Source organism: Oncorhynchus mykiss, chromosome 16, assembly GCF_013265735.2.
Source record: "Oncorhynchus mykiss isolate Arlee chromosome 16, USDA_OmykA_1.1, whole genome shotgun sequence".
Lineage (NCBI taxonomy): Eukaryota > Metazoa > Chordata > Actinopteri > Salmoniformes > Salmonidae > Oncorhynchus > Oncorhynchus mykiss.
The window spans coordinates 53,551,181-53,576,756 of record NC_048580.1 but is presented as its reverse complement, the minus strand read 5'-3'; the positions used below and the strand labels follow the sequence as shown (position 1 = coordinate 53,576,756).

Genomic DNA, 25,576 nt, shown 5'->3' with positions numbered 1-25,576 from the left:
ACGGCTCTGTATCATTTCTTTGTACTGAATTTAGTAACCTTTACCTTGAGGTCAGGCGGGAGCTTGTGAGAGGTGAACACACTCAGCTTGACCTGAGGGAGGCTGATCTTCAGGTTCTCAAAGTAGTAGCGCTTGGGAGCTCCCTGGTCATCACTGGCCTTCTCATATAGACTCTCATCCAACCTCTCCAGTTCTGGAACCATAAGACAGACAATGAACACTGACCATCCCAAATACAAGATGCACACACAGCAGACAGACACACCACCCGTTCTTTATAATGGTACTAACTAACAAATTGTCTGATTATAAATCATATAACAGTGTTGATCATCATGGTCAACAGGTCTTATACACGTATAATACAATGATGTCTAGAGTCATTTATACACTGTCTGCTTATAAATGAGTATATATAGAATGCCTCTCGTACAGTCCAAAAACCTGTCATGATGTCCGTTCAGGAACCAGGGGTCTACCCACCTGCCTCTGTGTGGCCGTAACCAAAGAAGCTGAGCAGCTTCAGCAGGAGTTTCTCCTCGATGATGACAGTGAAGCGCCTCGCTGTCACCATGAGATGCTGCGCAGAAAACACTGTGTCATGACCTCAGTATTACAACATCTCCTCAGCCTTAACAGTCATTCAGTTTATAAACACTTATGAACTTGCCTCCTTTGTAGACTGTTAGCTAATGCTTACTATATGGCAAACAAACTAACTAGTTTGAATTTGCTAGCAAGTGTAAGTGATTGTTCACATGGGTCGTATTCATTTGGGCACACATTAGAAAAACATACAAATCGAGCATTTCTTATTGGACAAGACATGGTAGTCGCTCCCTGTTTCAATTTGTTTCCTTCAATTTCCTGCCTAATGAATAAGACCCTGATGGAGTCAGGCATGCCTGAGGTGCTGTGAAGTGAACTTGGCAGTCAGGCCTTACCTTGAAGAGGTCGGTGAGAACGAGGTTGCTGGGGACCTTAACAGAGTTGATCTGCAGGGCGGCGCCAGTGTCCACGATGCTGCTCTCACTACTGGAGCCTGGGGAAACACACAGCATCACCGGCTGAGTGGTGCCCAGGAGCTGATTATCCACCTGGTGGAGGAGAGGGAGAAAGAGAGAGGGAGAAAGAGAGCAAAAGATGCAATCAATACATAACTTCAATTCAAACTCATCAGTTGATAGTTAAAAGGTACACTAAAGGGGTTAAGAAGGTGAATGGTTTAGGAGGGGTTACCTGGATGTTCTGGATGCTCAGCTCCAGCACCTCGTTGGCAGCGGTGCGAGTGAAGTGGATGTCTATACCCGACAATGTAGTGAACACCAGCTCCTCTGGCAGCTTGTTAACCAGGGAGAGACCCACGCCTTCCTCCAAGTTCACCAACACCTGACCATCAGACAAGACGGACAGGCGGAGAGACAGACAGAATGGTGGTCATGGTAGGTTAGCCTTATGTGACAATCCCTCAAGGATTTAACAAAATTTCTCGCATGTTATGCAAAGGCTTACAAATTTGACCAATCACTGCACTATTCCTGCATAAAATAATAAAATAATGGCAATATTACCACATAAAATGGTTCAACAAAGCAAAAGGTCAACAAACCTTTTCCCTCATCAGTACATTTGACAAATTTGTCAAAAATATTACAAATTGCAATGCGAAATGTCATTATTGCTACAGCAAAATCAAGCATTTTGTACGGCAATGATCCCAAAAAAGGGACTTAAAGGTAAGCTATGGGTAGGAAGAGGAAATGTATCTTCATACACTTTTAATGGTTAGTAAGTGTACCTCCAGTTCCTGTTCTGGCTTCTTCTTCTGAATGTTGTCTTTGTTCTGGTCCTCCTCTGTGCTCGGGGACGTCCGGTTCATTCGCCGCTGGTTGAAGTCACTGATCTACAGTAGCAACAGCATTACATAAAGCCAATCTCTAATTATCTCTAATTCATGGAACCAACATGAAAGTATTGAAACGATACAGTCAACTGATTTGTTTAGCACTTTTTTTAGTTACTAAGTGATTCCATATGTGTTACTTCATAGTTTTGATGTCTTCACTATTATTCTATGTAGACAATAGTAAAAATAAAGAAAACCCCTTAAATGAATAGGTGTCCCCAAACCTCTGTCTGGTACTATATATCCAAATACACCCAAAGCTAACCTGCAGCACTCGTGTGGGTCCATCCGGCAGGACTTGGACAGACAGCACCCCAGAGCCAGGCCTCATCTTCTGGTTGATGAACTGCTGCTCTGGGCCCAGCTCCAGCAGGCCTGCAGCCGGCCCCAGCACCACCTCTGCCCCGTCAAACAGCCCCTCCACACCACCGTTCGCCTGAGGGGGATCAGAGGTCAACACAGAGGGGCACATTAAATAAAAATGGAGCTATATTCGGATTGGAAACAATGTTTGGTGAGACTTTGTTTTAGATGTCTACATACAGTATTGGCCTAATATACTAGCTCAGTGTTTCTAAGCTTCGTAGGTAACATTGTCAAAAGTGTCTATGTGCTCTAATCATAAGAACCTTATTCAATAGCATTATGAAGTACCTATTAAACATTTCAACACATTCAGCTGTAAATTAAGTGTTACTTAATCTCTGAAAAATCCTATTAAGTGTTTAACAATGCAAGATTAGATACCAAAACTTAATTAATTCTGCAATTATAATCAAATAAGAATTTGATATGGACAGCTAAAATACTTCTAAAATAAAGAGTAACAGCAAAAGTACAGTGCCTTGCGAAAGTATTCGGCCCCCTTGAACTTTGCGACCTTTTGCCACATTTCAGGCTTCAAACATAAAGATATAAAACTGTATTTTTTTGTGAAGAATCAACAAAAAGTGGGACACAATCATGAGGTGGAACGACATTTATTGGATATTTGAAACTTTTTTAACAAATCAAAAACTGAAAAATTGGGCGTGCAAAATTATTCAGCCCCCTTAAGTTAATACTTTGTAGCGCCACCTTTTGCTGCGATTACAGCTGTAAGTCGCTTCGGGTATGTCTCTATCAGTTTTGCACATCGAGAGACTGACATTTTTTCCCATTCCTCCTTGCAAAACAGCTCGAGCTCAGTGAGGTTGGATGGAGAGCATTTGTGAACAGCAGTTTTCAGTTCTTTCCACAGATTCTCGATTGGATTCAGGTCTGGACTTTGACTTGGCCATTCTAACACCTGGATATGTTTATTTTTGAACCATTCCATTGTAGATTTTGCTGTATGTTTTGGATCATTGTCTTGTTGGAAGACAAATCTCCGTCCCAGTCTCAGGTCTTTTGCAGACTCCATCAGGTTTTCTTCCAGAATGGTCCTGTATTTGGCTCCATCCATCTTCCCATCAATTTAACCATCTTCCCTGTCCCTGCTGAAGAAAAGCAGGCCCAAACCATGATGCTGCCACCACCATGTTTGACAGTGGGGATGGTGTGTTCAGCTGTGTTGCTTTTACGCCAAACATAACGTTTTGCATTGTTGCCAAAAAGTTAAATTTTGGTTTCATCTGACCAGAGCATCTTCTTCCACATGTTTGGTGTGTCTCCCAGGTGGCTTGTGGCAAACTTTAAACAACACTTTTTATGGATATCTTTAAGAAATGGCTTTCTTCTTGCCACTCTTCCATAAAGGCCAGATTTGTGCAATATACGACTGATTGTTGTCCTATGGACAGAGTCTCCCACCTCAGCTGTAGATCTCTGCAGTTCATCCAGAGTGATCATGGGCCTCTTGGCTGCATCTCTGATCAGTCTTCTCCTTGTATGAGCTGAAAGTTTAGAGGGAAGGCCAGGTCTTGGTAGATTTGCAGTGGTCTGATGCTCCTTCCATTTCAATATTATTGCTTGCACAGTGCTCCTTGGGATGTTTAAAGCTTGGGAAATCTTTTTGTATCCAAATCCGGCTTTAAACTTCTTCACAACAGTATCTCGGACCTGCCTGGTGTGTTCCTTGTTCTTCATGATGCTCTCTGCGCTTTTAACGGACCTCTGAGACTATCACAGTGCAGGTGCATTTATACGGAGACTTGATTACACACAGGTGGATTGTATTTATCATCATTAGTCATTTAGGTCAACATTGGATCATTCAGAGATCCTCACTGAACTTCTGGAGAGAGTTTGCTGCACTGAAAGTAAAGGGGCTGAATAATTTTGCACGCCCAATTTTTCAGTTTTTGATTTGTTAAAAAAGTTTGAAATATCCAATAAATGTCGTTCCACTTCATGATTGTGTCCCACTTGTTGTTGATTCTTCACAAAAAAATACAGTTTTATATCTTTATGTTTGAAGCCTGAAATGTGGCAAAAGGTCGCAAAGTTCAAGGGGGCCGAATACTTTCGCAAGGCACTGTATGTTTGATCAGCAGATAGTAAAGAGGCATTCTGTGGGAACTACCCACCTGTACCACCAGCCGGGGCAGGCCACAGGTCAGCATGCCTGATGAGAAGTGCCAAGTCTGGGTGGTGCTGCGCCGCGGGTCTGGCCTCCTCAGCATCAAGGGCTCATAGCTAGGGGAAAGGGAGAGGACAATGATGTCAGATACAGGTAAATATGTACAGAAAAATAATAATGTAACAGGCAACAATTTCTAAGATTTTACTGAGTTACAGTTCATATAAGGAAATCAGTCAAGTGAAATAAATATGGATTTTACATGACTGGGATACAGATATGCATCTGTTGGTCACAGAAAAAAAGGGTAGGGGCGTGGATAGGGCTGTGGGGGTCACGAAATTGTCAGCCGGTGATTGACAAGCAAATAACAGTCGTCAGTAATTGACTGTTGATTAACATAAACACGCATAGCCTACAAGCCACTGATGCAGACCTCTGGAACATCTACATTTTAAAAAGTCTAATAAATCCATGTAATATAGCCTACACCATCACAATAAATCCATTATTTATTTTAGACAGGTCTAAAGTAGCATGATATGAAGAAAATGTAGTCTATTACAGAACAGCATACTCCGAGTTGTCCTTATGTCAGGTCCTGATCTGGCTATGCCAAATAGCCGTGAGCTACAATAGTTCATTTAGCAGACAAGTTTTGCTTTGAATTTCATGGCATTATTTTGTAGCATGAAGAATACAATTGAGTGTCCTAAAAAAATCAATTCCTTTTGTGGCCAGTGGCCATTGTGCCCTTCTCCCAGAGTGCTGCATGCTCGGAAGCGTCTCACTCACATGTCTATCCATCACCTTGAGCTCAGATGTTGCCCTACCGGAATTACACAGTATTGTTGAAATGCACATCCATGCTATGGGCGTCCCTGCTATTTGCTTCACAACTGCAATTTGGACCAGCGATGTCAGCCCCATGAGCATGCTGAGTCAAGGAAAATATCGGTATCGGGAAAAAATGTAATATCGGTGCATCCCTAATGTAAACACGTGTGCACAAAATTTGAGAGACATAAGCCTTTTGTGTGTATGGAAAATTTCTGGGATCTTTCATTTCAGCTCACACCTTACATGCTGTTGCATTTATACTGTATATTTTGTATTTATATTTATATTTGTATTTCGAGGTATCCAATTGTTGGTAGCTACTATCTTGCCTCATCACTACAACTCCTGTACGGGCTCGGGAGAGACGAAGGTTGAAGGTCATGCGTCCTCCGATACACAACCAAGCAACACTGCTTCTTAACACAGCGCGCATCCAACCCGGAAGCCAGCCGCAACAATGTGTCGGAGGAAACACCATGCACCTGGCGACCTTGGTTAGCGTGCACTGCGCCCGGCCCGCCACAGGAGTCGCTGGTGCGCGATAAGACAAGGACAAGGATATCCCTACCGGCCAAACCCTCCCTAACCCGGACGACGCTAGGACAATTGTGCGTCGCCCCACGGACCTCCCGGTCGTGGCCGGTTACGACAGAGCCTGGGCACGAACCCAGAGTCTCTGGTGGCACCGCCCTTAACCACTGCGTCACCTGGGAGGCCCTGTATTTGTATTTTTGTTCAGTGTAGATACAGGCATATACTATAAAGATGAAACCACAGATAATAATATTTTTGAGTCAGGGAAGCAGTGACTGACTGATTGTCGGTGACTGCTGCCAACCCCGCGATGTCCAGCACCAGGGAGGAGTCCAGGGGGCGTGGCTGAGCAGGCTTGCTCTGTGGAGGGGAGGAGCCTTCGTGACATAGCATTCCTGTTCCCGTCATCCGCCACAGTTGGGAACGCTTCCCCGGCTCCTGAGGTAACAGGAACAAGTTTGGAATATTGTTATTTTGGAGTTGGAAAATTAGTCTGTTAACTGTCTTAAAGCCTTTTTATTCATGGATTTCAAGTGATCACTTCACTACTGAAAGTTCTATGAAACCCAATGGAGAGTTCTGTCCCAGTCATACAAAATGGGTGAAGTAGCTGACATTTGACGAATAAACACTGCTACGTTTTAAGGTGTATTTGCTATAATGGTTGCACCTTTTTCTTGAGGACGACTCTCTGGGTCTTGGTCTCCACATCCAGCACCAGTTCAGCACCTGCCACCACCCGTTTTTTCCCCACCGGCCTCTTCCCTGCATCCCTGTAGAAACACAACAACATGAGTCAGCATTTATGTCTGGGTTCATTAGAGCATACCGTAGCAGAACACTGTACAACCAAAAACATGCAATTTTTATTGGACAAGTCCAAGTAGTCCCTTCCTGTTTGTCTGTTTTTGTCCGTTTGGTACCAAATGAACCTGACCCTGGTTCTGAACTATGCCTGTCCAACCTCCGTCTCTCTCATACTCACTGAGAAAAAGTGTATGTTGCAGCGATGTAGATGAAGTTCTCGTAGTAGAGTTTGTTGTATTCCCGGAAGAAGTTCATATCAGCGGTGACCTCGGACGAGCCGGCACCCTTCACGATGAGGGTGAGGTAGGGGGGCAGGGTGGGCTCGTCACAAGCAAAGTCCAGCACTGATCCCGCTTTCACCTCCGTGTGAAGCCGGATGTCTGCCACCCCGTGCTGCCAGAACTGGATGGGCACCTGCAGTAAACAAACTCAGTTTGAGACTTAGAATCTCAATAAGATTATGGGTGCCATTTTGGCACACAAAATTCACCAATAACAGCATGTCAGTTACAATGCAAACTCCAATGTTTTATTTGATTTAGGGCTCCAACATGATTAGTTTCCCAATCTCTGTATGTACATCTATGGCGCTGAGAGAATCTGTGATATGAGAGTTCACCCCTGTAGACATCTCCAATACTGTACCTCTGAGATGTTGTCGATGCGGAACGGCGGTGGTAGTTGGTCGGTGTCGCTGAAGCAGATCTGATAGGTGGCTCCCTTCAGTGTGATCTCAGCTCGCAGGAAGAAACAGTTGCCCAGTGTGTCTCTGTCATGGAAATAACACAATACAGCACAACTACAGTAGAGGCATTTTCTGTAATACTTAACCATTATAATGAGTTGGGTATGGCATTATAAAAAGTTCTCTCTCTCTGTGGTCTTACACCTGAGTGTCAGGAGTAAGTGTTTTATCATTTATGAATATTAAAAGTGCACTGTGCAGAAAATTCGCTGCGCCATTTCCTGGTTGCAAAAATTATGTGACAAAACAAACAAGTATAGTGTAAAGAGTCATTATACAATCTAAACTAGGGATGCACGATACCAAATCGGTAAATATATCTGAATCGGACGGTATTAGCTAAAAATGCCAACATCAACCCATTGTCTAGTTTAACACCGTTGTGCAAAACCGATGTCAAAGCTGACGTGCATACCTATATAAACGTAGGTAGATGACGTGCATACCTATATAAACGTAGGTAGATGACGTCCATACCTATATAACGTAGGTAGATGACGTCCATACCTATATAAACGTAGGTAGATGACGTCCATACCTATATAAGCGTAGGTAGATGACATGCATACCTATAGAAACGTAGGTAGATGACATGCATACCTATATAAACGTAGGTAGATGACGTGCATACCTATATAAACGTAGGTAGATGACGTGCATACCTATATAAACGTAGGTAGATGACGTCCATACCTATATAAACGTAGGTAGATGACGTCCATACCTATATAAACGTAGGTAGATGACGTCCATACCTATATAAACGTAGGTAGATGACGTCCATACCTATATAAACGTAGGTAGATGACATCCATACCTATATAAACGTAGGTAGATGACATACATACCTATATAAACGTAGGTAGATGACGTCCATACCTATATAAACGTAGGTAGATGACATCCATACCTATATAAACGTAGGTAGATGACATACATACCTATATAAACGTAGGTAGATGACATGCATACCTATATAAACGTAGGTAGATGACATCCATACCTATATAAACGTAGGTAGATGACGTGCCATACCTATATAAACGTAGGTAGATGACATGCATACCTATATAAACGTAGGTAGATGACATCCATACCTATATAAACGTAGGTAGATGACATGCATACCTATATAAACCGTAGGTAGATGACGTACATACCTATATAAACGTAGGTAGATGACGTGCATACCTATATAAACGTAGGTAGATGACGTCCATACCTATATAAACGTAGGTAGATGACGTGCATACCTATATAACGTAGGTAGATGACGTCCATACCTATATAACGTAGGTAGATGATGTCCATACCTATATAAACGTAGGTAGATGACGTGCATACCTATATAACGTAGGTAGATTACGTGCATACCTATATAAACCGTAGGTGGATGACGTGCATACCTATATAAACGTAGGTAGATGACGTCCATACCTATATAAACGTAGGTAGATGACGTGCATACCTATATAAACGTAGGTAGATGACATCCATACCTATATAAACGTAGGTAGATGACATCCATACCTATATAAACGTAGGTAGATGACGTGCATACCTATATAAACGTAGGTAGATGACATCCATACCTATATAAACGTAGGTAGATGACATGCATACCTATATAAACGTAGGTAGATGACATCCATACCTATATAAACGTAGGTAGATGACGTGCCATACCTATATAAACGTAGGTAGATGACATGCATACCTATATAAACGTAGGTAGATGACATCCATACCTATATAAACGTAGGTAGATGACGTGCATACCTATATAAACGTAGGTAGATGACGTGCATACCTATATAAACGTAGGTAGATGACGTCCATACCTATATAAACGTAGGTAGATGACGTGCATACCTATATAACGTAGGTAGATGACGTGCATACCTATATAAACCGTAGGTGGATGACGTGCATACCTATATAAACGTAGGTAGATGACATGCATACCTATATAAACGTAGGTAGATGACATCCATACCTATAAAAACGTAGGTAGATGACGTGCCATACCTATATAAACGTAGGTAGATGACATGCATACCTATATAAACGTAGGTAGATGACATCCATACCTATATAAACGTAGGTAGATGACGTGCCATACCTATATAAACGTAGGTAGATGACGTGCCATACCTATATAAACGTAGGTAGATGACATGCATACCTATATAAACGTAGGTAGATGACGTCCATACCTATATAAACGTAGGTAGATGACGTGCATACCTATATAACGTAGGTAGATGACGTGCATACCTATATAAACCGTAGGTGGATGACGCGCATACCTATATAAACGTAGGTAGATGACATACATACCTATATAAACGTAGGTAGATGACGTCCATACCTATATAAACGTAGGTAGATGACATACATACCTATATAAACGTAGGTAGATGACATACATACCTATATAAACGTAGGTAGATGACGTCCATACCTATATAAACGTAGGTAGATGACATACATACCTATATAAACGTAGGTAGATGACGTCCATACCTATATAAACGTAGGTAGATGACATACATACCTATATAAACGTAGGTAGATGACATCCATACCTATATAAACGTAGGTAGATGACGTGCCATACCTATATAAACGTAGGTAGATGACATGCATACCTATATAAACGTAGGTAGATGACATCCATACCTATATAAACGTAGGTAGATGACGTGCATACCTATATAAACGTAGGTAGATGACATCCATACCTATATAACGTAGGTAGAAGACGTGCATACCTATATAAACGTAGGTAGATGACGTACATACCTATATAACGTAGGTAGATGACGTACATACCTATATAACGTAGGTAGATGACGTACATACCTACATAACGTAGGTAGATGACGTACATACCTACATAACGTAGGTAGATGAAAAATACAGCGCTACACAGCATTTCTAACCTAGCCCACAATGTCTGCTGTGTGGATCGAACAGTCAACAAGCCAAGGAGTCATTTGAAAGAGTAAGAATATTTCAGTGAGACAACTCAAAAGGCGAAATCCATTGACTCCAAGATGATGGAATTCATTGCCCTTGACAACCGTTCTCTGTCGTGGATGATGTTGGCTTTCGCCGACTGGTCGAGCACCGGTACACACTACCAAGAAGACGCTATTTTTCAGATGTTGCCCTACCAGAGTTACACAGTATTGTTGAAACTCACATTAATGAGCTACTTGCTGTGGGCATCACTGCTATTAGCTTCACGACTGACATTTGGACCAGCGATGTCAGCCCCATGAGCATTATGATTCTGACAGCACAGTGGGTCCACAAGGATTTTGTACTGAGGAAAGCCGTATTGCATGGTTCTCATACCGCTGCTGCCATTTCAATGGCATTTGAGAACATGTTTGAAACATGAACATTCCCAGCTCCATTTAAACAACTGACTTGAGAAATAAGATCATCAACTGCGTCTGCAGCAGACGTGATATCCTCTGTCATGGCACTGAAACGCCTGCTCAACAAAAGCTGACTCATACCGTCGGGTCAACTCGGAAAAGTACTCTAGAGGCTGTGAACAAGCGATTCGGGGGCATTCTCTCTGAGCCTCTTTACGGTGTCGCCACCATGCTCGATGCTAGGTACAAGGACCGCTACTTCGATGCAGACAAGAAACAGGGTTTACGTGAAATGTTACAGACACAGCTGGACAAGATGGAAACGGACACAGTGACAGTGCGCACTGAGGAAGAGGCCACGGACAGACAGAGCTGAAACTTCACTGCTTGACATGCATGATGAAATCCTGGTTGAGAATGAACAAATGAACAACGAAACAGCACAGAAAGAAAGTGAAAGAAATAGGTTTTGATTGTTTTACTGGTAAATGGGGACATACGTAAATGCCAACAACATAACTTTTTGGTCAGTGTGTGTTTCAACTATTTAACTGTACTAGAATGCTTAAAATGCCTCTAACATTTTTAATATTAGTTATTGGAATCAGGTATTTTGGCAAGGAAAATATCAGATATCAGTATCAAAAATGTCATATCGCTGCATCCCTAATCTAAACCACTGTGAAATATATGTTCCATAACCAAAAATATTGTAATATTAAGTTACATATTGCATTTTAAAGCCTTTGGAGCAGCTATGGTGCCAGGGATTTGTTCTTACTGTATTTTCACAATGAGCACTATTTTGTATGCATGACAGTATAGCCGTTTTCTCAGATAGTCCTATAGTCTTTTACCTCATGTTGACATGGAAGGACTTGGGCTTGTTGACCTCGAAGCCTCCGGACCAGGTGCAGTTTTGGGTGTCCATGAGGCGCACACACAGAAGCTGGTCGTAGTCATTCCTGGGCCAGTGGAAGACCACACTGGAACCCGGCAGGGTGGAGATGTAGCCCTCTGGGTTCACTGTTCCCTGGAGTCATACAACAAGGGTTGTTGACATGGTCCTTATCATGAAGCATTGCTGCTGTATGACGAGCTCCAATAAAGATCATGTTTGAGTCCTAAAACAGCGGGCATCTGCTTTCTTTTCATTGCTTTGTTTTGTCCCTTTGGATGTGTCTAATTGCTGTCTTTGCACTGTCAGTCACTCACCTTGCCCCTGGCAAACTCCCTCTGGGAGAAGGCCAGTTTGTGGGTGGAGCGGTTGTCCAGCAGGTACCGAGGGGCAAAGGTCACGATGTGGGTGTCTCTGTAGCGGCCCTTGCCTTTACGAACATTGATGCCTGCGTGAAAACACAAAACAGCATATTTCAGGGCTGCGACAGACTATATAATAGAAAAGGGCAACAAATGGGCACCGATGCCCAAGGCTAAGGCTAAGGTGTTGTTGTTAGGCTACTTGCGGTTGTTGTTAGGCTACTTGCGGTTGTTGTTAGGCTACTTGCGGTTGTTGTAAGGCTACTTGCCTATGTTGTAGATGAGTCCAGGTCTATTCCCATGCTGGATGACCTTCACCGCCCTCACTCCACTCCCACCATCCAGGGAAAAGCCCTGGCACCAACCGGGAACCCCGTCCGGATGGATCCCTTTCCCTATCCGCATTGTGCACCTGAGAAAAATGGAGACATAAGAGAACCGGAATTGTGGAAGCTCAACTTAGTTTTTTTAGGATGTGAATTAATACATAGTAAATTAGCTAATTAGTTAACTTTTAGCTAACTAGTTTATAGTTTGATTTCTAGCTGCTAATGTGTTGTCTATCAATATATAGCCTACCATCCTTCTGCAATGTCTCTCGACAGACAGAAACGTTTACACAGAAATGCCCATTATGGATAGAACTTGCAGTGCTGGAGAGGATCTCCCTTGAGAAAACTAGATCTACTTTATATATATATATTTTCCGCTACACTGTGCAGTAACCTGTTTTCCTCACCGCAAAGGCAAAGTGCTTTTAGAGTTTTGATATCACCGCTACTGAAATAATTGTATATTGAACATTTTTTCAAATTATGGTTTTACGGAAGTATTACTAAACTGTGCAACACTGCTCCTTTTATACATGTGAACAATAAAAGGGATAGTGTCTAGAATCAGAAGTGGAACCAGGCCCTACAGCACACTCACATGGCTGGCTGCTCCTTGTCAGTGTAACAGAAGAGCAAGGGGCTGAGACTCCTGGCTAACTCGTGCTCCTCAAACTGACCGCCTGCATCCGTCTTCCCATTGTCCTGACGGAAGATCAACGGCAGACCTGATGGGATGAAAACAGTCAGAACCGTCAAAAGGTCAATACTTATTTTAATTCTATTCACTGTGTGTGTGTGTGTGTGTGTGTGTGTGTGTTCTGTATATGAGGGATAGAGTAAGCACCGGTCTTGTTGATGAGCCAGTAGGGTGCTGAGATGAGGATCTTGAGCGCCCCCTGTGCCCGCAGGATGATGCGTATGGTGAGACAGAGCAGGCGCTTGTTGGCATCATACAGCCGCATGCGCACCACATAGTTCTGGGTACCAGGGGGAATCAGCAGCTCCTTACACACAGAGAAGTTCTCTAGCAGCACCCCTAGTGGGAGGAAGAGGGGGGCACAGACATGGTCAGGGTGAAAAAGTGTGGACTAGGCTGTATAGTTCAATGAAAAAGTCTAATGTGTGATTTCAGGCTGTAGGCAATAAAATATAAAAAGTCAACAGGGGGTGAATGCTTTTCAAGGCACTACACATACTAGATACATACTAGATACTCTTGACTTTTTTTTAACCCCTTTTTCTCCCCAATTTCTTGGTATCCAATTGTTTTTTAGTAGCTACTATCTTGTCTCATCGCTACAACTCCCGTACGGGCTCGGGAGAGACGAAGGTTGAAAGTCATGCGTCCTCCGATACACAACCCAACCAAGCCGCACTGCTTCTTGACACAGCGCCATCCAACCCGGAAGCCAGCCGCACCAATGTGTCGGAGGAAACACCGTGCACCTGGCAACCTTGGTTAGCGCGCACTGCGCCCGGCCCGCCACAGGAGTCGCTGGTGCACGGTGAGACAAGGATTTCCCTACCGGCCAAACCCTCTCTAACCCAGACGACGCTAGGCCAATTGTGCGTCGCCCCACGGACCTCACGGTCGCGGCCGGTTACGACAGAGCCTGGGCACGAACCCAGAGTCTCTGGTGGCGCAGCTGGCACTGCAGTACAGCGCCCTTAACCACTGCGCCACCCGGGAGGCCCTCCCCTTGACTTTTTCCACATTTTGTTACAGCCTTATTCTAAAATGGATTAAACAAATCTTCATCAAGACTCTTCCTAGAGCTGGCCGCCCAGCCAAACTGAGCAATCAGGGAAGGTTGAAAGTCATGCGTCCTCCGATACACAACCCAACCAAGCCGCACTGCTTCTTAACACAGCGCCATCCAACCCGGAAGCCAGCCGCACCAATGTGTCGGAGGAAACACCGTGCACCTGGCAACCTTGGTTAGAGACCAAGGTGGTGACCAAGAACCTGATGGTCACAGACAGGGCTCTAGAGTTCCTCTGTGGAGAACCTTACAGAAGGCCAACCATCTCTGCTGCACTCCACCAATCAGGCCTTTATAGTAGAGTGGCCAGATGGAAGCCAAAAGGCACCTAAAGACTCTCAGACCATGAGAAACAAGATTCTCTGGTCTGATGAAACCAAGATTGAACTCTTTGGCCTGAATACCATGCGTCACATCTGGAGAAAACCTGGCACCACCCCTACGGCGAAGCATGGTGGTGGCAGCACCATGCTGTGGATATGTTTTTCAGCGGCAGGGCTTGGGAGACTAGTCAGGATTGAGGGAAAGATGAACAGAGCAAAGTACAGAGAGAACCCTTGATGAAAACCGGCTCCAGAGCGCTCAGGACCACAGACTGGGGCGACGGTTCACCTTCCAACAGGACAACGACCCTAAGCACACAGCCAAGACAACGCAGAAGTGGCTTCGGGACAAATCTCAATGTCCTTGAGTCGCCCAGCTAGAGACTAGACTTGAACTCGATCAAATATCTCTGGAGAGACCTGAAAATAGCTGTGCAGTGACACTCCCATCCAAGCTGACAGAGCTTGAGAGGATCTGCAGAGAAGAACGGGAGAAACTCCCCAAATACAGGAGTGCCAAGATTGTTGCGTCTGATTGTAGGGTCTGAATACTTATGTAAATGTACTATTTCCGTTCTAAATTTGCAAAAAAAAAAATTAAACGTGTTTTTTGCTTTGTCATTATGGAGTATTGTGCATAGATTGATGAGGGGAAAAAATGATTTAATCAATTTTAGAATAAGGCTGTAACGTAACAAAATATGGAAAAGGTCAGGGGTCTGAAAACATTCAGAATGCAATGTATATTATCATTACATCAATTGTGCATTTCTACTATGGGGTTTTTACACCAGTCCTTGGTGTTTTACACCCGTGTTTCCGCCTCTGAGGCTTGGCCCACAAAAAGTCCAGGACCATGGCCCTCGTATACCTAGATTACATGGCTATGATATAGCATTATTTCCAGGTCATGAACATTGAGATTCGTAATAGGTGGAGAGGTGATTAGATGAGAATGGCAGCGGTGGGACTCTGACCTAGCTCCATGTTCTGGGAGGTGTCTGCAGCATGCAGCACAGCCTCCTTGCCCGGCTTCAGGGAGCCCTTGATGGACGTGCCCTTGATGTAGTAGTTGAGGTCGCAGGGCAGCAGGTTGGCCAGCACCAGCGTGGGCAGCAGGTAGATGGTGTGGCCTGGCTGCCAGTAGATCTGCTTGGAGCTGCCAGAACCCGATACGGTCTTGGCAGGCTGCTGGTCCGGGTAGTTCTCTTTCTTGATCACCACGCAGAACCTAACAGAGGGCAGGAGAGAAGAGGTGAGATGGGAGAGGAAGAGAGTAATTGAGAAGGTATCCCATGTAAGAAAATAAACAATGTTCTACATTTAGCATGAGGGCTGATATGCCAATAGCATCCGCGTGTGGCTTAAACAAGTAGTGTAAAATTGGGAGACAAATTCTATCAACACCAGGGTGGGGTTAGACTAGAAATAAATACATGATTGGTTGGATTTATTTCTGGACTGAGCCGACTCAGACTGTGTGTACTGAACTGGAATTTTACCTGAAGCTCCGTTTGAGGTGGTCCTCAAAGTCGGCCGACTGGCACTCCCTCTTGCTGCTCTTGACCTCGCCGGGTCTCTCCACGCTGGTCCAATGGATGGGCACCTTGCAGAAGAACAGGCCCAGGCCTTTGGGCCGCGCCTGCAACCGCCACGACGTCAGGTGGAGGGGCACCGCCAGGGCCTCGCCGGGCAGGATGGGCGGCAGCACCACAGGCTCTGAACAAACAGTTTGAGATACTTATATTCCTTCTTTAACCAATAAATAGTCTAATTGTCATGTCAATTCTTTTCACTGTTCAGTGTTGTTTTTGCATGGGAACTGTTGAGTATGTCCCAGTGTGAGGGTGAACCATGATATATCATTGGGGTGACTCACTGTCTGGTGCTGAGGGGCTGTCCAGCCGCACCTCCATGGGGACTTCCAGGCGGTTCTTGACCATGAGGGCTGAACGGACTGTGATCACCTTCCGGGCACTACCCTCCATGGTGATAGAGAAGACCACGCGCACCGGCGGCAGAGCTGAGAACTACAACCACAGACATATCAGAGCCTAGACCCACAGACATATCAGAGCCTAGACCCACAGACATATCAGAGCCTAGACCCACAGACATATCAGAGCCTAGACCCACAGACATATCAGAGCCTAGACCCACAGACATATCAGGGCCTAGACCCACAGACATATCAGGGCCTAGACCCACAGACATATCAGGGCCTAGACCCACAGACATATCAGGGCCTAGACCCACAGACATATCAGGGCCTAGACCCACAGACATATCAGGGCCTAGACCCACAGACATATCAGGGCCTAGACCCACAGACATATCAGGGCCTAGACCCACAGACATATCAGAGCCTAGACCCACAGACATATCAGAGCCTAGACCCACAGACATATCAGAGCCTAGACCCACAGACATATCAGGGCCTAGGCCCACAGACATATCAGGGCTTAGACCCACAGACATATCAGGGCCTAGACCCACAGACATATCAGGGCCTAGACCCACAGACATATCAGGGCCTAGACCCACAGACATATCAGGGCCTAGACCCACAGACATATCAGGGCCTAGACCCACAGACATATCAGGGCCTAGACCCACAGACATATCAGGGCCTAGACCCACAGACATATCAGAGCCTAGACCCACAGACATATCAGAGCCTAGACCCACAGACATATCAGAGCCTAGACCCACAGACATATCAGGGCCTAGACCCACAGACATATCAGGGCTTAGACCCACAGACATATCAGGGCCTAGACCCACAGACATATCAGGGCCTAGACCCACAGACATATCAGGGCCTAGACCCACAGACATATCAGGGCCTAGACCCACAGACATATCAGGGCCTAGACCCACAGACATATCAGGGCCTAGACCCACAGACATATCAGGGCCTAGACCCACAGACATATCAGAGCCTAGACCCACAGACATATCAGGGCCTAGACCCACAGACATATCAGGGCCTAGACCCACAGACATATCAGGGCCTAGACCCACAGACATATCAGGGCCTAGACCCACAGACATATCAGGGCCTAGACCCACAGACATATCAAGGCCTAGAACCCCAGACATATCAGAGCCTAGAACCCCAGACATATCAGAGCCTAGAACCCCAGACATATCAGAGCCTAGAACCCCAGACATATCAGGGCCTAGAACCCCAGACATATCAGGGCCTAGACCCACAGACATATCAGGGCCTAGAACCCCAGACATATCAGGGCCTAGACCCACAGACATATCAGGGCCTAGAACCCCAGACATATCAGGGCCTAGAACCCCAGACATATCAGAGCCTAGAACCCCAGACATATCCTAACAGGGAATAAAAGGGGGAAAGTACTGGCTTATAGAAGTGTGATTGAAAGCACACCTACATAGACATGAGGGTGTATGATGTTGGTCCTGCTGACAGGGCTGCCCACCTAGAAAATGTAAAGAAATATCACAAACAATAAGCAGCATAATGCTAGTGACATATAGGAAACATGTGAGAGCAGTGTTGGAGTAAACTATACAGCTGTAGTTTATTTAATAGCCAAGTAAGACCACCTCTCTTGACCTTTGATCTGAAGACTCACCGTGTTAGAGGGATTGTTGCGGTCGGGGGCGGCGTAGCGGAAGAACACACCCACTTTGTCCACGGACACGGGTTTGACCTGCTCCCAGCCCCCCACACGCACCAACAGCTGATGTAGCTTCAGCTCATGAGTGTGTCTGCAGAGAAACACAATAACCAACAGTTCAGAATATACAGATCTCAGTTTGTATTGATTTTTACATTTGAATAATATAGCAGACGCTCTTATCCGGAGGGATTATAGTCAGTGCAAGGTAGTTAGTTCCCCAGATTGTGAATCGGTGTGTGATCACCAGTTTAAAGTCTTATTCACTCGTCCTTGAACTTTTTTCTTCTTCCTTTTAGGTCTTAATCCCTATACGAAAATAACGGTGCCGCACCAGAAACCATACCTATGCCTGAGTTTCTCTCGAGCTTCAAATTCAAAGGGAATCTCCTCTCCGGGCAGCACCTCTCGCCACTGGCTGACATTGTGGGTGTCATCTGTGCCTGGGCCGTGCACGTGGGATATGGAGTCCGCACTGCCACTGTGAGACAGCGCCACCCTGTGGGCAAATGGAGCACTCTGGTTACCAACATTTTTGAAGGTAGACTCAGCAACATGACATTATCAATGGGAAGACTCTACTCCACTGACCTTGTAGGGGTGGTGGTGAGGGTGGCGAACCACATGGTACATCCCGTGTGATTGCGCAGGGCATAGGGTACAAACGGCTGCCTCCGCTTGGACAGCTTCACGTCGGCTATAAAGCAGGCAAGGACAGACCAAGACATGAGAGGTATTCTTTACTAAGGAACAGGCCCTATAACTAACTTCAAACTGTCAACCACTTTCCTCACAGTTACTTAAAAAATATATTCAATATACTAAAGAATATATTGGGCTCTCTGGAATATAAAACATATATATTTTTCATGGAATGTTTTTGAATTTCTGTCTATTGCATTTGAAATGATTTAAAACAATGACAAAAACAATGGCTTTTTAAAAATGAGATGCAGATATCCACATCAAAATGCCATTCATTGGATGCACAACATCATTAATCCATTCCAAATGTCAGTTTTCAAATCATGTGTTATATAGATGGTTCCACGGTGGAGACTAACAACATGACCATACCTACCACAACGATGCTCATTCAAATAAAGATGGGAGGAGGATGCACAGATGAGATATAGCAACGGTTCACATTGACAGAGCATGCTCTTTTAAGCTTGGTTACTCAGGAGGTAAATAATAATAGTAAACAATAATCGCATTGGATTGGATTTCTATAGATTGATATTGAATGGGGGAGGTGAGACAACACGAGACAGAGAATACACAAAGGAAAGTGTGACACTGAGAATATGCTACTAATCTAACATGACTCTGGGACGAGACACAATGGCTCTGTCCTAACATGGGGGGGCGTCACCTTCATCAGTAAATCCTACTTAAAAGTGCATCGTTAGCATCCAAGTTGCTAATCACTGTTGGATTATGGATCAATTAAATTCTATCCCTGAAGACGCAGATTATACTGACATTAGTTTAACTTTGGACAAATTTGCCAATATTGTTACAAGATAGTGAAACATTCGTGTTACTCAAAACACTCTACTTTTCCATTTTAGTAATTTAGCAGACTCTTTTATCCAGAGCGACTTACAGTAGAGTAAGTGTATGCATTTTCATAGTTTTATTTTGTGCTTGTCCCCCGTGGGACTCAAACCCACAACCCTGGCATTGCAAGCGCCATGCTCTACCAACCGAGTCCCTTTGCATTAACGTTGCACTTAAGTAAGGATAGCGATGATGACCCCATGGTTTGGAGACCATAGAAATAGAATTACAAATACCGCTTCTGACCACCGATCCACCCATTCTACTTAAGGATCCCCATTCTAGTAATTCTATTTCCTTGGTGGAGGCCAACTGCTGCCTATCTGATCTATGGTCTTTAGACTGTACCTCTGGAGAGAATCTGCTGCTCAAGGCAAGTCAAGCTGGCTGTGCTCCTAGTTCTAAGGTGGGCAAGAGGGACACCTGACAGCAGAGAGAGACAGTTACCACAGAGAGGAGAGAGACATGCAAGGGGTCAGGAGAGAGGACAAAGGTCAGGATGGGAGGATTATTTTTTTTTATACCCACCATGACCAAGTGTGTTTTATTTTATATTATGGGGTCATCTAACTGACTTGAAACCCTCCCACCCTAAGACCTTCAGTACAACACTGTCATAATAAGGCGATAAAACATGTCGTAAACCGTCTTTACAACTAGTTAGCATAGTTTAGACACGATAGACTTATCTAGGCCCAGGGCGGAGGGTTCAAGTAAAGAGTTCAAATGTTTTGATAGAAACATGGAGCGAGTCTTAACTCTTAATACACCATTTGACAAGGCAAAGAAAATGTGTTCATGTTTTCTTCAAACTCTCCAATTGTGCAATAACCATGCGAAGGCAGCGATTATTCAGGCAGGTTTCCAAAGCATCCGTGTAAAGTTATTTTGCGTTGTCAAAAAGTCCCTCTCAATCAGTGTAATCTTAATCTGCACATAATGACATGTGATACAGTAGCAAAGATATTCTGGTACTACCTAAACATTATTACAGAATAAAGTGTGAATACAATCAAATACTCCAAAACATATTTACAGTATGTTCGATAAGATTGTCGTCAGTACTCACTAGCGTTTGATATGTGCTGGAGCAATTGAGGGCCCTACTTTTTTCTAGTGTGGATATTTCTAGCCCATAACAAGTGATACGCGCATGTGTGCACACCAGTTGGTGGTTTCATATGTAACTGTACAGATGTTATAGAGTATGTCAGCTGTGTGAATGGTGTGTGTGTGTGTGTGAGAGAAGGTAAACTTGGGGGAAACAGTACTCACTCTGTCCGAAACAGGGGGGGTCCACTGAGGAACCCATCCAGGATAGGGCTGCCGATGCCTGGGGAGGCTGCTGCTCCTCTTCCTTGCAGTAGTCAGCCAGCCAGGAGCTCTTGGTGAGGCTGTACTGCTCTGTGTGGCCAGGAGAGGGTGGTAGCAAGGTGAGGAGGACACTCAAATCCATACAAGGCCACCATTACAGACCACTCGGTCTCTGGCTTAAATACACTGAACAAAAATATAAACGCAACATACAACAATTTAAAAGATTTTACTGAGTTACGCTTCATATTGGAATACAGATACGTATGTTGGTCACAGATAACTAATTTAAAAAAAAGTAGGGGTGTGAATCAGAAAACCAGTCAGTATCTGGTGTGACCACCATTTGCCTCATGCAGCACGACACATCTCCTTCGCAGAGTTCATCAGGCTGTTGATTGTGGAATGTTGTCCCATACGCACTGTCTGCCATCTGCCCGGGATTCATCTGTGAAGAGCACACCTCTCCAGCGTGCCAGTGTCCATCGAAGGTGAAGTCAGATACGACGCCGAACTGCAGTCAGGTCAAGACCCTGGTCAGGACGCTGAGCACACAGATGAGATGCCCTGAGAGTTTGTGCAGAAAGTCTTGGCTGTGCCATCAGCTGTCCTGGTGGCTGGTCTCAGATGATCCCGCAGGTGAAGAAGCCTGATGTGGAGGTTCTGGGCTGGCATGGTCACACGTGCTCTGCAGTTGTGAGGCTAGTTGGAATTACTGTGAAATTCTCCAAAATGACATTGTAGGCAGCTTATAATAGAGAAATGAACATTCAATTCTCTGGCAACAGCTCTGGTGAACAAATCCTGCAATCAGCATCCCAATTGCACACTCCCTCAAAACTTGAGACATCTGTGGCATTGTGTTGTGTGACAAAATTGCACATTTTAGTGGCCTTTTATTGTCCCCAGCAAAAGCTGCATGTGTGTAATGAATGATCATGCAGTTTAATCAGCTTCTTGATATGCCACACCTGTCAGGTGGATGGATTGTCTTGGCAAAGGAAAATGCTCACTAACAGAGGCAAAAACAAATGTGTGCACAAAAATTGAGAGAAATAAGCTTTTTGTTTTTTGATCTTTTAAACATGGGAACAAAACTTTCCATGTTGTGTTTATATTTTTGTTCAGCATATATCCGGGGCTAAAACCCTTTAGTTAAACATGGTGTGAAGAAGTCAGACACATCCAAAAAGGCACCCTTCACTACATAGCGCATTACTTTATACCAGAGACCCGTGGGACCCAGTCAAAAGTAGTGCACGACGTAGGGAATAGGGTGCCATGTCAAATGCATCCGGTGTCCATATAGTGGGCAGCGCAGGTCATACCCAGGAGGACAGAGGTGATGTTGACATCCAGTCTCTGCTTGGCACGGATGCCCATCTTCAGGCGTGGTGGGTGGAGGCGCCCTGCAGCCTGCTGCTGCCAAGTCAGGAAACAGGGCCAGGGCTCGATGAAGGGCTCCCAACCTGACACACACGTGAACATGAACACGGGCATAAACACAGAGATATGGATAGGAAGAGAGAGAAACATACAATGGAACAACGGTTCAGATCATTACAGGATCGTTTGGCTCTGGGTTAGAGCTGAATGTTGTGACTGATTGGCCCCGGGACGTTCATCTCCAGCAGCTCACCTGACAGTTCTCTGTTGTAGTAGTCCCCTGACAAAGTGAAGCTGCCGTTGCCCTCCTGGGTCGAGCCAATCCGCTGCAGCACATACAGCCCTGCCATGGGAGTTAAAAGGAGAATGAGCTCTCAGATGACATTACATTGTTGCTACCTTACAGTATTAACACTGACTATAGTACGTACCACCTACATTATATTACACACACTATCAGTATGCATGTTATCTGTATATTAAGTAGCTATAGAACAAGTTTTCAGAAAGGTGAATGTTCCAGCTTCTGTCTGTTGCTTTCATCCAAACTCCCAAAACACACAGTGGAAATTACATGAAAAGGGGATTTCCTTCCACATATATGAAGGGCAAGGCGCTCAAACTGACGTGAGAAAGTGAACTCGGCCAGCGGGACATCACAGTCAAGACAGTCGTCGATGAAGCAGATACACACGCTCTCCGCCTTGATCTCCACCCCGGACAAAGGGTGCGACGAGTGGCTGGCCGAGTCCGGGTCTGCTCTGCCCCGGGCCTGACCCACCATGGTCTCTGCATTCTCCAGCAGCCATGTGGCAGCCTGGTCCAGTTGGCCTGGGAGGGGACAGACAAGGTGGTCAAGTCCATACCGTGTATGAAAAGCGCGGCCACATTCCATTCCTAGTGGGAGGAGTTGTGACATTGTTAGAAAATTGTAGCTAGAGCCTCCTCACCTTTGCTCTGGATCAGGGCTCGTTTGCAATCCTCCTTCCTGAAGCCTAGATCCTGTAGCCGAGTCAGCTGGCCCTCTGAAGTTAAACATATCACATCATACCAGGGTTATGGTAACAAGCTGTGCTACGCATCTTTTATTATTATACCTGAGTTATTACAGCTTGTGAGGTCAACACTCATGGGTCAGGAACAATCACAGAGCCAGTGGTAAAGAAAAATAAATGTTAACATGACTTTTCTAATATAATAGCTACGTAAACACTATTCACCATATAACTAAACTACACCCCTGTAGGCCTCTGAGGTGACATACCTAGTAGGGCCTCGGTCTTGTGCCTGAAGTTGTCTTTCTGGGAGCTGGAGGGGTCCTGGTTGGCTGTGGATGGTACTACAAGGACCTGGGTGCCTTCGGCAGTGTCGCTGGGCCCGGGAGAGCCGGCGGTGGGGATGGATTTGGCGATAGCCAAGAAGAGCTGAACGTCGTTGTAAGAAAGCCGGATGTCCAAAGCAGGGAACTGGATCTGTGAGGACAGAGACCCATTGACATTTTGCTTGATCACATTAAGTGTTCTAAGTGTTTTTTTTCTCTCCAATAAACCTGGGTTACGTTCAGTAAGTAGGCACAAAACAGTACAAAATGTGTCGAAACAGAGAATAAAAACAGGTGCTTTCAATGGACTTTCAGCAAATGTGTTCTCCCATTTAGTACCTACTGAACATTACCCCCCCATCCCCACCCCTGACTGAACCCTGACCTCCAGTAGAGGCGGAAAGTCTGCCATGTTGAAGGCGTCTAGCAGGCCAGAGCTGCTCTGGTAGGTGGGACTGCCACACAGCTCCACCTGCACGTTGACAGGGTCGATGATGGACAGGGCTGTCTCCTGCTCACTGCCAAGCCGACAGGAGAACACCTGGACATGGACAGGAAGACACCAACATGACAAAACAGCCTTGTGTAGAGAGTAAGAGTTGGAAAGAGGGCGCACCCCCTATCTTTGACATGATCACTTCTGTGACAGCTTCTGTACCCTCTAACTCTATGGAACATAGACTCATTCAAATTGACACAATCTAACTCAAACTGACATAGGGCTCTGTATTGAGTTAGTCGTCCAGTGGTTTCAGGACATAGTTGTGAAAGTAGTGGTCAGTCACCTCAATGCCGGCCAGGCTGCCAGAGAACGGTCTGTCCAGCAGACGTGGTTTGTAGGTGAGTACAGTAGTGCCCTTCAGAATGACGGCATTGGTGTCCAGACAAGACGAGTCCTCAACCACCACAAACTCAGTACCTTGGACAAAACATGTATTATCATTATGTATATTATTGAGATTACAGTCATTAACTAGTGGTGATAACGCAGCATAAGAAACATCACGACTATGAGAGACAATTCAAATGATATCTGTGCTTGCCAATATCTGAATATCTATTGTATAACAGAGACTTACGGCAAGGGAGTCTGCCTGCTGTAGCTCCTCACCTGTCACGTTGATCTTGACTTCCAGGTACCGATCCTGCATGACGGGCACAGTGGACCTCTTGGTGACCACGCCGCTCTTGACTGTCTTGGGCATGACGGCACCTGTGGTCTCTGTGTCACTGCTGCCGCTGGGCCAGCGCTGGCGAGGCGCGCCATCTGCCCCCTTCTCAGTGGGCATGCGCAGGAAGTCCCGAACCAGCTGGAGCCAATCAAAGATGAGGAAAACACGCAGGTTGTTGAGGACAATGGTGAAACAGGACGAGTCTCTAGTGGACCTGACAGGAGAGAAAGAGAAGATAATGATTAGTAAATGTGGGTCTGTGTGTCTGTCTACATCAGGGCTAAGAGCCAATTCATGCTTGAACCGAAAATGTGGTCGGAGGCGCCGCATGGATGGTGTGACGCAATCGCAGCGCCTTCAGAGGCACGCTGAGGCCAAATTGAGCTCTGTACCACATCGACATCCCCCTCTCAAATTTTGGAACAATGCGGAGGGTGACGGTAGGTGAGGGTGGGAGGTCCAATATAAACACAAGTTAATTTCCTTGACAACTTCCATCAAGAGCTGCGCTGCGCTGCTCCGCAAGGCGCAAGAAGTATGAATGTCCTGACTTTTGCAGAGGCCGTATCATTGTAAATGCTGTACGGCCAATGCAGACGTCGGATTGACCAAGCAGTGCTTTTAAAGGGCCATGACCGTGTCCAAAATGGCACCTTATTACCTATGTAGTACCCTACGTATGTATCCATTTTAGATTTGCCAATATAGGCACAGACTTTGTATTTGGCATTTCACAAGGCTCTGTGCTTGGACCCCTGCTATTTT

The 25,576-nt window shown here is 45.2% G+C and overlaps 1 protein-coding gene across 3 annotated transcripts in view; it reads right to left on the bottom strand.

The window, feature by feature from the left end:
- vps13d (vacuolar protein sorting 13 homolog D) overlaps positions 1-25,576 on the bottom strand; it is a 67,716-nt gene that overhangs the window by 23,016 nt on the left and 19,124 nt on the right. For 2 of the 3 annotated variants that reach the window (XM_036947251.1, XM_036947252.1), the window contains exons 26-58: positions 24,751-25,025; positions 24,425-24,558; positions 24,025-24,180; positions 23,583-23,790; positions 23,269-23,343; positions 22,946-23,149; positions 22,572-22,661; positions 22,261-22,401; positions 20,894-21,022; positions 19,967-20,041; positions 18,647-18,752; positions 18,402-18,554; positions 18,011-18,146; positions 17,807-17,854; positions 16,279-16,429; positions 15,902-16,118; positions 15,377-15,630; positions 13,158-13,349; positions 12,912-13,038; positions 12,251-12,393; positions 11,937-12,067; positions 11,579-11,754; positions 7,233-7,356; positions 6,766-7,001; positions 6,451-6,553; positions 6,061-6,218; positions 4,414-4,522; positions 2,172-2,342; positions 1,799-1,903; positions 1,240-1,389; positions 945-1,097; positions 484-580; positions 45-193 (exon numbers count right to left, since the gene is read on the bottom strand). In XM_036947251.1, the coding sequence (XP_036803146.1) occupies positions 45-193; positions 484-580; positions 945-1,097; positions 1,240-1,389; positions 1,799-1,903; positions 2,172-2,342; positions 4,414-4,522; positions 6,061-6,218; positions 6,451-6,553; positions 6,766-7,001; positions 7,233-7,356; positions 11,579-11,754; positions 11,937-12,067; positions 12,251-12,393; positions 12,912-13,038; positions 13,158-13,349; positions 15,377-15,630; positions 15,902-16,118; positions 16,279-16,429; positions 17,807-17,854; positions 18,011-18,146; positions 18,402-18,554; positions 18,647-18,752; positions 19,967-20,041; positions 20,894-21,022; positions 22,261-22,401; positions 22,572-22,661; positions 22,946-23,149; positions 23,269-23,343; positions 23,583-23,790; positions 24,025-24,180; positions 24,425-24,558; positions 24,751-25,025 (4,876 nt within the window). The remainder of the gene's footprint in view (positions 1-44; positions 194-483; positions 581-944; positions 1,098-1,239; positions 1,390-1,798; positions 1,904-2,171; positions 2,343-4,413; positions 4,523-6,060; positions 6,219-6,450; positions 6,554-6,765; positions 7,002-7,232; positions 7,357-11,578; positions 11,755-11,936; positions 12,068-12,250; positions 12,394-12,911; positions 13,039-13,157; positions 13,350-15,376; positions 15,631-15,901; positions 16,119-16,278; positions 16,430-17,806; positions 17,855-18,010; positions 18,147-18,401; positions 18,555-18,646; positions 18,753-19,966; positions 20,042-20,893; positions 21,023-22,260; positions 22,402-22,571; positions 22,662-22,945; positions 23,150-23,268; positions 23,344-23,582; positions 23,791-24,024; positions 24,181-24,424; positions 24,559-24,750; positions 25,026-25,576) is intronic. The other variant, XM_036947253.1, reaches the window with a different exon arrangement.